Source organism: Aquarana catesbeiana, linkage group LG10 (assembly GCF_042186555.1).
Source record: "Aquarana catesbeiana isolate 2022-GZ linkage group LG10, ASM4218655v1, whole genome shotgun sequence".
Classification (NCBI taxonomy): Eukaryota; Metazoa; Chordata; class Amphibia; order Anura; family Ranidae; genus Aquarana; species Aquarana catesbeiana.
This window is the reverse complement of record NC_133333.1, coordinates 29,602,714-29,614,734: the sequence shown is the minus strand read 5'-3', so window position 1 is coordinate 29,614,734 and position 12,021 is coordinate 29,602,714. Positions and strand designations below refer to the sequence as shown.

Genomic DNA, 12,021 nt, shown 5'->3' with positions numbered 1-12,021 from the left:
CATACCCAGAAAAATAATCTAAAGAAATAAAGTGCCAAATTGTGGGTGTTTTCATATTGCTCTGGTAATGGGTGGGTGGGGCTTAAAAGGGCATAGTTAAATAAAATCCCCTACTCAGCACGCATATGCCACAGTCCTTTTGCCCACAAAATATGGTTTAATGATGAAGCCACAAGCAAGAATGAAACAGACACATACAAACCTCAGCACACTCATTTTTAATAAAGGTAAACTCTTCCATACATATGTTTTTCGACACAACTTATAGAACTTCAGGAGTAATGTAGTAGTTAGGAGTATACATTGTAAAACACAGTGGGGTTGATTTATTAAAACTGAAGAGAGCAAAATCTGGTGCAGCTGTGCATGGTAGCCAATCAGCTTCTAACCTCAGCTTGTTCAATTAAGCATTGAGAAAAAAACTGGAAGCTGATTGGTTACTATGCACAGCTGCACCACATTTTTCACTTTCCAGTTTTGATAAATCAACCCCAGTGAGGGGAATTTACCTAAACTGGAAAAGAAAGAATCTGGAGCGGCTGTGCATATCATCCAATCAGCATCTATTCTCAGCTTGTTCAGTTAAGCTTTAAAGATGAAAGCTAGAAGCTAATTATTAAATTATAGGCACTGGAATTTTTCTTCAAATTTGTCTGTTAGTGAATGTAACAAATATGAATTTATCCGAAATTGCAAATTATCCGAAATAAGGAATGTCTTATCTAAACAAATGGAATGTAACAAATTAATAATAATAAATAACAATAAAAATAATAAAAACTTTTTATTATTAATTTTATTTATTATTAATTTGTTCCGTTCCATTTTTTTTAGATGCAGCGCTCCTTATGTCAGATAATTCGTAACTTCGGTTCAATTTGTATTCGTTACATTCACTATCAGCCAAATTTGAAAGGAAATTCCAATACCTATAATTTAATAGATAGTTATTATTAGTTAGTTAGTGATTTTTTCGATTTTTTCGATTTTTTCCTGTTTTTGTATTTTCGAATATACGAATTCACAAATTTATGAATTTACGAATTTTTGAATTTTCGATTTTATGAATTCACAAATTTTTGTATTTATAAATTTATTAATTTCGATCATAACGAATGACCTGAAAAACGAAAAAAAAAAACAAAAAACGAATGAAACGAAAACAAACACATTTTTCGGCAGTGCAGATGTCTAATACAAATTGTTACAATGAAATCTGTTTTATTACACAAAACTAATTTAAAAATGTATATCCAATTTTAAAACAATGATAATGGACACTGAACTAATAATACACTTATCCATAAAAAGACTCCAAGTGCCATAAGAAAGCTCCACTTATCCATTATAAGCAAATAACGAGTTTCAAAGTTTAATAGAAACACTGCACAAAAAAAATCATTAAAAACTATCAAATACATTTTTTTAGCATCCATATTACTACAAATGCTTTGTATGTGCATTAATAAGAGGGGAGAAAGACCTACACTGTCCACTTATACTCATATACACCTATAAAGATGATATATTTATAGTTAATGTTAAAATGGTGTTTGTATACCCTCCTGGAATTCTTTGATTTTATTTTTCTGCAATTGATAGTTGAGGATTGATGTATAAATATAAACATAAGGATTTTAACATCATTCTCCAAAATGTTTGCTTAGTTACCAAGATGAACCCAAATAGTCAGCCTAGTGTCACATCTATGACATATCTTCTTAATTTTGAATAAAATAATTTAAAATAGTTTTCGAATTCAAAAAGTTTTTGAATTCAAATAGTTTTCAAGTTCGAATAGTTTTCCAATTTCCAAAGAGAATAAAATAGAATTGAAAATAATGTAATAGCAAAGAAAAAAATATAACAGAAAAAAAAAATAACAGAATATAAAATAATAGAATATAATAGAGTAAAACAGAAAAAATAGAATAGAAAAAAAAAAGAACATAATAAAATGGAATAGAATAGAACAAATAAAATAGAAATAAATAGAATAGAATTTAAAAAAAAAAATTAATAAAATAGAAAGACTCTAACCATCTTCTGAAATTCAAATAGAAAATAATAGAATAGAAAAGATTATAATTCAAAAAACAATAGAATGGAATATAAATTTGAGTTTGAATAGAATAGAAAATAAGAGAATAGTATAGAAAAAGTAACAAAATAGAATAGAATAGAAAGAAAATAACTATCTTCTAATTTTAATCTATTATTTTCTATTCTATTCAAAATTCTAATTGAATCTATTTGGGAAATGGTTATATTCTTTCTATTTTATTCTATTCTATTGTTTTTTTAATTATATTCTTTTCTATTCTATTATAGTCTATTCTATTCTATTTTTTATTTTCTAGTTTGTTCTGTTTTTCTCTATTATATTCTATTCTTTTAATTTCTGTTATATCCTTTTCTTTTCTATTCTATTTTTTTCTATTATATTTAATTCTCTTTGAAAATTAGAAAGCTATTCGAATTCGAGAACTTTTTGAATTGGAATTTGAAAACTATTTAAATTCAAAAATGTTTTGAATTTGAAAGCTATTCGAAATTGATTTGAAAACAATTTGAATCGATTCAAATTCGAATTCCATCCAAATTTTTTTTTCCGTTATTTACAATTTGTTTAAATTCGGTACTATTCAAATTCGGAACGAAACAAACTGCAAATGTCTTTCAGGCTCCTAGAGCATTCAACCACAATTAATTTTATAAATAAAGCATACACATTTGCAAACATTGCCACATCATCCCTTAATAAGTGTTGAAATATCTCTATCACATTTGGCTTATGGCATGATCAGGTGAAAATCTGTGTCTATTTGGATTTCTCAGGTTGGTGTCCTCGGTGAAAGCTCTCTCAAAACCAGATTTAATGGCGCTCCAGAATTTTTGTTTGAAGTCTTGGCCAATGAAGACATAGAGAAGAGGGTTCACACAGCTGTTTGAGTATGCCAATGAGTGTGATATAACAGAGCCTATCAAAACCACAAGCCAGAGATCATCAAGCATTCCATTTGAATTCATGATGGAAAATACATGGTAAGGAAACCAGCAAATAAAGAAGGAAATGATGACGGCTGCAATCACTTTGTAAGGTTTGGTAGATGTTACTCTGCGATTTCTTTGAATACGCAAAAAGATGACAGTGTAACAGAAGATAATGATGGTAAAAGGAATAACAAACAGAATGATGAATCCTATTATAACATGTGCATTGTGCATTGACCAATCTACAAAACAAATCACAATGGTATCACGGACATCTAATGTATCTGAATATAAGAAGTAAGATATGCTGAGTAGTAAAGATACAATCCAAAGTGCAAGAACGACTTTCATAGCCAGTCTCACGGTGCGATGGTTCCGACACCAAACAGGGAAGACTACGGAGATGCAGCGATCAATGCTGATGACGGTGAGTTGTAGGACACTGGCAGACATATTGAGAAATAATACAAAAAACCCAAGCTTGCACATGAAGGTTCCAAATGGCCAGTGATCGTCAAGTGCAATGTAAGTGACAGTTAAGGGTAGGAAAAGGCTGAAGGTAAAATCAGCAAAAGCTAAACTTAGGAACCAAACAGAATTGACCGTCTTTTTCATTTTGAAGGCAACAAACCAGATGACCAGACCATTTCCAGTTATTCCCAGCAAACATATTCCTGATAAACCCACCATGTATGAAACATGGAGTATTTTAATCAAAGTCGTATAAAATTTTTGATCTGTGTGAGTTTCCTCGGTGGTGTTGGTCTCCATACTTCCAGACATGTCAGGGCTCAGATATCAAGTCTGATGCTCTGCAAAATTAAAACGATTTAAGAAATATGTAACAAAGGTGCACTGAGACTTTTGAAGAAACATTCTAATCAACCGGGGTGGGGAAATTTCCCTGGAAATGTGTTTTTATGAACAATTTTTATGTCAGATAAGAAAGAAAGCACAGCACGAAGTCAACAAAATAGTAAAGGCATATACTGTATACATCTTTACTTATTTTATCAAGTGGGATTTTAAAGGTAATTAATCTCACCATAACCCCTAAATACACTCTAGAATCCCCAATACAAGAGTCCCAACTCAATCTATAGAATATACAGTAAACCCAACATAAAAAGGTATCAATGGTGGAATGTCAAATCATTTTGTAAAATCACACAATAAGCAAATAAAAGGCAATGCTAATGAATTATGGCAATTGATTTCATAGCTGATCAAGTAAGAACTAAACGTATAAAAATAATCAATGTTCATAATAGTTACATAGTAGGCGAGGTTGAAAAAAGACACAAGTCCATCAAGTCCAACCTATGTGTGTGATTATATGTCAGTATTACATTGTATATTCCTGTATGTTGTGGTCGTTCAGGTGCTTATCTAATAGTTTTTTTAAACTATTGATGCTCTCTGCTTAGAACACAGCCTGTGAAAGGGAATTCCGCATACTTGCTGCTCTTACAGTAAAGAACCCTCTATGTAGTTTAGGGTTAAACTTCTTTTCTTCTAATTTTAATGTGCGGCCATGTGTCTTGTTAACCACTTGACAACTGGGCACTTAAACCCCCTTCCTAACCAGACCAATTTTCAGCTTTTGGTGCTCTCACATTTTGAATGACAATTACTCAGTCATGCAACACTGTATCTATATTAAATTTTTGTCCTTTTTTTCACACAAATGGAGCTTTCTTTTGGTGGTATTTAATCACCGCTGGGTTCTTTATTTTTTTGCGCCGTAAAAGAAAAAAGACCGAAAAATCTGTAAAAAAAATACATTTTTCTTCATTTCTGTTATAATATTTTGCAAATTAGCAATTTTTCTTCATATATTTTGGCCAAAATTTATACCGCTACATATCTTTGGTAAAATTAACCCAAATCGGTGGATATTATTTGGTCTTTGTGAAAGTTATAGAGTCCAAAAGCTATGGTGCGAATATATGAAAATTGATCACACCTGAAGTACTGACGGCCTATCTAATTTCTTGAGACCCTAACATTCCAGAAAAGTACAAATACCCCCCAAATGACCCCTTTTTGGAAAGAAGACATTCCAAGGTATTTAGAAAGATGCATGGTGAGTTTTTTGAAGTTGTCATTTTTTCCCACAATTCTTTGCAAAATCAAGGTTTTTTTTTACTTTTTTTTTCCCACAAAATTGTCATATTAGCAGGTTATTTCTCACACACCGCATATGCATACCACAAATTACACCCCAAAATACATTCTGCTATTACTCCCGAGTACGGCGATACCACATGTGTGAGACTTTTACACAGCATGGCCACATACAGAGGCCCAACATGCAGGGGAGCACCTTCAAGCGTTCTGGAGCACCCAGGCCAATTCTGACATTTCTCTCCTACATGTAAAAATCATCATTTATTAGCTAGAAAATTACATAGAACCCCAAAACATTATATTTTTTTTTAGCAAAGACCCTAGAGAATACAATGGCGGTCGTTGCAACTTTTTATCTCGCACGGTATTTGCGCAGCAATTTGTTTAACGCGTTTTTTTGGGAAAAAAAACTGTTTTGTGCTTTACAAAAACCAGTAAAGTTAGCCTAATGTTTTTGCATAATGTGAAAGATGAAGTTACGCCGAGTAAATAGATACCCAACATGTCACCTTTCAAAATTGCACGCGCTTGTGGAATGGCGCCAAACTTTGCTATTCAAAAATCCCCATAGGCGACGCTTTAAAATTTTTTACTGGTTACATGTTTTGAGTTACAGAGGAGGTCTAGGGCCAAAATTATTGCTCTCGCTCTACCGATCGCAGTGATACCTCACATGTGTGGTTTGAACACCGTTTTCATATGTGGGCGGGACTTACGTATGCGTTCGCTTCTGCATGCGAGCACACAGGGACAGGGGCGCTTTAAAAAATTTTTTTTTTTTTATTGTTCATTTTACTTTATTTATTTTAGTTTGATGCTTTTTTCCAAAAAAAAAAAATTTTGACCACTTTTATTCCTATTACAAGGAATATAAACATCCTTGTAATAGGAATATGGCATGACAGGTCCTCTTTACAGTGAGATATGGGGTCAATAAGACCCCACATCTCACCTCTAGGCTGGGAAGCCTGAAATAAAAAAAAAAAAAACGATCCTGGCTTCGATCGTAGCGGTGAGTCGGTAGAAGCGCGGGAGGGGGGGACATCCCCTCTCGCCTCCCGTAAGAATGATCAAGCAGTGGAACAGCTGCTATGATCATTCTCATGGTGTAGGGAATCACCGGATGAAAAAGCTGATATCTGAATGATGCCTGTAGCTGCAACCATCATTCAGATATCCCCGCACAAAGTCAAGGACGTTGTATGACGGCCAGCGGGCGGGAAGTGGTTAAAACGCTTTTTTTTTTTTTTTAACACAAAGTTGTCCATTTATACAATATTTCTACCACATAACATGTACATACCAAAAATGACACCCCAAAATAGATTCTCCTGCTCCTCCTGAGTACGGCGATACCACATGTGTGAGACTTCCACAGCCTGGCCACATACAGAGGGCGAGTACAGCTGAGCATGGCTCAGCATGGCAGGGTATGGCGGGGTATTGCGGAGTATGGCGGGGTATTGCAGAGTATGGCGGGGTATGGCAGGGTATTGTGGAGTATGGCGGGGTATTGCGGGGTATGGCGGAGTATGGCGGGGTATGGCGGAGTATGGCGGGGTATGGCGGAGTATGGCGGAGTATGACGGGGTATGGCAGAGTATGGCGGGGGCATGGCAGAGTATGGCGGGGGCATAGCAGAGTATTGTGGGGGTATTGCAGAGTATTGCACAGCATTGCAGAGTATTGCACAGCATTGCAGAGTATTGCACAGCATTGCAGAGTATTGCACAGCATTGCAGAGTATTGTGGGGGTATTGCAGAGTATTGCAGAGTATTGTGGGGGCATTGCAGAGTATTGCACAGCATTGCAGAGTATTGTGGGGGTATTGCAGAGTATTGCACAGCATTGCATAGTAGTGAGGGATGGCTGAGCATGGATGGATGGATGGCTGGATGTCTCTGTGCAGCACTGTGGGCACTACACATACAGCCCACAGTGCTGCAGACATCCATCCATCCCCCTCCCCGCTCACTGTGTACCGATCGGTACACAGGAGGGGAGGAGAGGAACCGGCGTCATCAGATGACGCCGGTCTGTTTACATGTGATCGCGCCGTCATTTGACGGTGCGATCACATGGTAAACGGCCGCGATCAGCGGCCATTTACCGGGATCCATGATGCGCCGGGTCCTCTGGACCCGGCGGTCACGGATATGTTCGGGTGCGCGCCCCAGGGGGCGCGCGAGAGGGGAATTCTGGGAGGACGTCATAGTACGTCCTCCCAGAGTTATCCAACCGGGCTATGGGCCGGTTGGTAAGTGGTTAAACTCTCTTCTGCAAAAAAGTTTTATCCCTATTGTGGGGTCACCAGTACGGTATTTATAAATTGAAATCATATCCCCTCTCAAGCGTCTCAATGCCTACCACTCTTAAAGAAAGCATTTACTTTCAATATACGATATAAATATAAATCAATATAAATCTTAAATATGCTGTCTGATATTTATAATGCTTATCTAATTTTTGTAGAGAGCAATCTCTTAATTTTCATATGTATATGTTATATCATTTTAATCCAGCCAATGTACTACATTGTAAAAAGAATCCTAAGTGTTTGTCTCCATAGGACTCTTTTTACATCTGTAGACCTATAGTAATCTACAGCTGAATATGTTAGTATAGATGACACACTCTGTCTACAGATTCCTATAGAAACAAGAAACGTTAAATATATTTCCCAATGGATGTAATTTAAAAGTCCAAGAGACTTGCAGCCTCACCATACAATATTCATTTTCGTGCAGCAAATGAAATCTATCTGATCACTACTTACTAGATATTACTTACCCACCTAATGGAATGTTATAGAAAACATTGCCTTTGCTCAACAGATTTCCACAATCTTTTAAAGAACCATTATAATCCCTTCTGTATTCTTCTTATGATATTATTGTCCTTACCTGAAGTTGTGTTGTTTCTGGTAGAAGTTTTCTGTGTGTTTATCTCCAGCACAGCTCAGTAATGTGTATGCACTCCGTATATTGGGACTCTTTTTGGGTCTAAGACTTCATTATGACGTTATCTGATAATAAAGTGATTGGGAGGAGAGGTTTAAGTTGCTTGTCTGAAAGAAAACCAAACTTCTGTATGATAAGATAAGATTTAGATATGGCTTCTGCATAATAAAGAATTTTTCCAGTTACTCATATGACACACATAATAGCTAAGCTTTTAATCGGTCATCAAAGAGGATAGGATGTGAAAAAAAATTGTTGTTACTTACAGTGGGATCATTAGAACCCAAAATGACAGCTGAGCTTTTCATAAATATATCTTCCACAAATTGGTCTAGCTGTACTGCTTTTGAAGCAGAAAAAACTCTAGAGGCACAAAGAATTGAGAAAGTCTCAACCTGAATCTTAGGCAAACAGCTAAACACACAATTTTGAATCTGTATATAGGAATAATTTTGCCAGACAAAAGATTTTTAATTCTGATTAACTGGTCATGCGATCCAGGTACCACTGCCAGACATGGCAAGGTTTTTCATACCCTATATCATCTCCACCGAATAAAGTGAAGCATAGCAATGGTGCCTGGTCTTGGACTCACTCAACCTGTGATTGGAGAATTACACAGATGAGCTTACTTCAATGCTCCTGTAGGCAGGCTTATAGTGTTAAGGCCTGTACACATGATCAGATTTTCCAACAACAATTGTTGGAAGTGAGCTTGTTGGCGGAAAGTCCGACTGTGTGTATGCTCCATCACACATTTGTTGTCAAACTTTCCACCAACAAATGTTGGCTAGCAGGTTCTCAAGTACACAAGTCCGTCTCACAAAAGCCCACGCATGCTCGGAATCAAGTACGAGCCGGAAGCGCTCTGTCTTGTAAAACTAGCATTCGTAATGGAGATATCACGTACGTTTTGTACGTCACTATGAATAAATAAAGCAATGTGTCCTTCGCGCTACAATTGAGTAAATGCAGTAAATGTGCTAGAAAAAATAAGTAAATATGTGTGTTGACGTAAAGCAAGATTGCAGCAAAATCTAAAATGTGTTTACACTACACTAACATGAAATATATAATAAAAGTGATTTCGCAATCCCATCATTTCTCAGATAATATAGTGACTTAACCTCCCTGGCGGTATGATTATTTTGGATTTTAGGTGCTGAAAGCGGTACAATTATTTTGCATGGAAATTTGGCATTTTATATTGTAGGTTTGTAATTCTTAACAATAACACACTTAAATCTGTCCAAACAAGAGTCTTGTAGATATCCCCAGTATGATGAAGTTGGAAACATAAAAACATAAATTATAATATAAAAATAAATACAAATAATAAAAAAAATAATATAATAATAATAAAATACATTTCCCCACGATTCACTATCTCTCAATTCTGCAAGTGTTCTAATTTACTATCGCTGTTTTCTAGCTGGTCTAAAGCCACTTTTGACATAAAGGGACACTTTTTGGTTGCTATGGACAATCTCCAGTTTCCAGGCAGAAAGAACAGTATATATAACATAAAACTGCATGCAGGGCATGGGCCAAAGCACTGGGGACTAAAGGGATGTGAAATAATTTCATACAGTACTGTAATCTGTAAGATTACAGTACTGTATGTGTTATGGTTTTTACATTTTTTTGAATTTGCCGCCAGGCTCCGCCCCCGTGCGTCGCGACACTCGCAGGGAACGGAGCCTGGCACAGAGAGGCTTCGGAGGAGGACGGAGCCCGCAGACACAGCGGGGGACATCACAGGATCCTGGGGACAAGGTAAGTAAAGCCACAACAGGATCCTGCAATGTAATCCCGAGTGTGGCTCGGGGTTTCCGCTAATGGGACTGAAATTTAACCCCGAGCCACACTCTGGAAAACCGTCAGGGAGGCTAAATACATATTCAGTGCCTAATGCCGAATGACATCTCAATAAACAAATAATAAATAAAGAAAATAAATATTCCTACGCGTTACGTCACCGCTCGTGACTTCATCTGGGGTCCCCACAGGGGAACCCCGAACCAAAATTTAAAAAAAAAAATGACGTGGGGGGTCTCCCTAAATTCCATACCAGGCCCTTTAGGTCTGGTATGGATATTAAGGGGAACCCCAGGCAAAATTTAAAAAAAAAAATGACGTGGGGGGTCCCCCTAAATTCCATGCCAGGCCCTTCAGATGAAGAGAAGAAGATGAAGAGAAGAAGATGAAGAGAAGAAGATGAAGAGAAGAGCGGGAGCCTCCCTCCATGCCATGGATGCGGAGCGGCCCGAGGAGAAGAAGGGAAGAAGACGCCACGGAGGAGATGCTGGACGAGAACACCGGAGGAAGATCCAGAAGATCCAGAAGAACCAGAAGAAGAAGACGATGAAGGAAGATAGAAGATAGAAGAAAGAAGAAAGAAGAAGCATTTAAATAAAGGAATTGTCAAAAACTGTCTCTTGTCATTTTTAACATTTTTGACAGTTTTTTAGTGAAATGGTAGGGGTACTTTTGTACCCCCTTACCATTTCACACAGGGGGGGGGCCGGGATCTGGGGGTCCCCTTGTTAAAGGGGGCTTCCAGATTCCGATAAGCCCCCTGCCCGCAGACCCCCACAACCAGCGGCCAGGGTTGTGTGGATGAGGCCCTTGTCCTCATCAACATGGGGACAAGGTGTTTTGGGGGCTACCCCAAAGCACCCTCCCAATGTTGAGGGCATGTGGCCTGGTACGGTTCAGGAGGGGGGGCGTTCTCTCGTCCCCCCCTCTTTTCCTGCGTCCTGCCACTTTGCATGCTCGGATAAGGGTCTGGTATAGATTTTTGGGTGGACCCCACACCGTTTTTTTTTTAAATTTTGGCGTGGGGTTCCCCTTAATATCCATACCAGACCTGAAGGGCCTGGTATGGAATTTAGGGGGACCCCCCACGTCATTTTTTTTTTGATTTTGGTTTGGGGTTCCCCTGTGGGGAATTCCCATGCCCTTTTTATCAATGAACTTTTATGTGTATTGTCGGACCGGCAATGCATTAATAGCCGCGAGTAGTTTTAAATGACTTTTTTTCCTTTGAAATGTCATTTTGCTGTCAGACTGTTCTAAACACAGGAAACATGTGCCCCTTTACAGGCATACTATAGACACCCCCCAGGTACGAAATTTAAAGGGATATTACACTTTTATTGTTTCACTTTAAGCATTATTAAAATCACTGCTCCCGAAAAAACGGCCATTTTTAAAACTTTTTTTTGCATTAATCCATGTCCCCTGGGGCAGGACCCAGGTCCCCAAACACTTTTTATGATAATAACTTGCACATAAGACTTTAAAATTAGCACTTTTGATTATTCATGTTCGTGTCCCATAGACTTTAACGGTGTTCAAACAAATTTTTTGCCTGTTCGCATGTTCTGGTGCGAACCGAACAGGGGGGTGTTCGGCTCATCCCTATTGTACGTCACTATGTTCGTGATTGTTGGCCAACATTTGTGTGACCGTGTGTATGCAAGACAAGTTGGAGCAAACATCCTTCAAACAAAATTCAACGTTTTTTTTGTCGGAAAGTCTGATCGTGTGTACGGGGAATAAGACTTACTGCCTTGTGAAATGATCTGATGTATTCTTGACATGCTGAAAAATAAATAACAAACATGACATACTTACTGTTCTGAGTAGCCCCTATCCTCCTCTTCTTGAGTCCCCCATCAGCTCTCCTCCTTTTCTCCGAGTGCCCCATAGCAAGCTGCATGCTCTGGGGGCACTCATGTGTACTCGCTCCCAAGCCCTGCTCTGTGTGTCCAAAAGACACACAGAATGGGGAACAGCCCCGTCCCCTGCTCCCTCCTTACTGGCTGTGATTAACAGCAGAGTAAGCCAATGGCTCCTGCTGCTGTCTCTCAGCCAATGAAGAGGGAGAGACTCCGGAGAGCAGCTGCTATCGTGAGCATCGCTGTATTGCGA

The 12,021-nt window shown here is 37.9% G+C and overlaps 1 protein-coding gene across 1 annotated transcript; it reads right to left on the bottom strand.

The window, feature by feature from the left end:
* Nucleotides 1–2,213: 2,213 nt before the first annotated feature.
* Nucleotides 2,214–8,144, bottom strand: LOC141109971 (chemerin-like receptor 1). Its single transcript, XM_073601219.1, has 2 exons — nt 8,029–8,144; nt 2,214–3,806 (listed from the first exon to the last, which is right to left on the bottom strand). The coding sequence occupies exon 2, from the start codon at nt 3,775–3,777 to the stop codon at nt 2,782–2,784; it is 996 nt and encodes a 331-aa protein (XP_073457320.1). The 5' UTR covers nt 3,778–3,806; nt 8,029–8,144; the 3' UTR covers nt 2,214–2,781.
* Between the last annotated feature and the right edge of the window lie 3,877 nt (nt 8,145–12,021).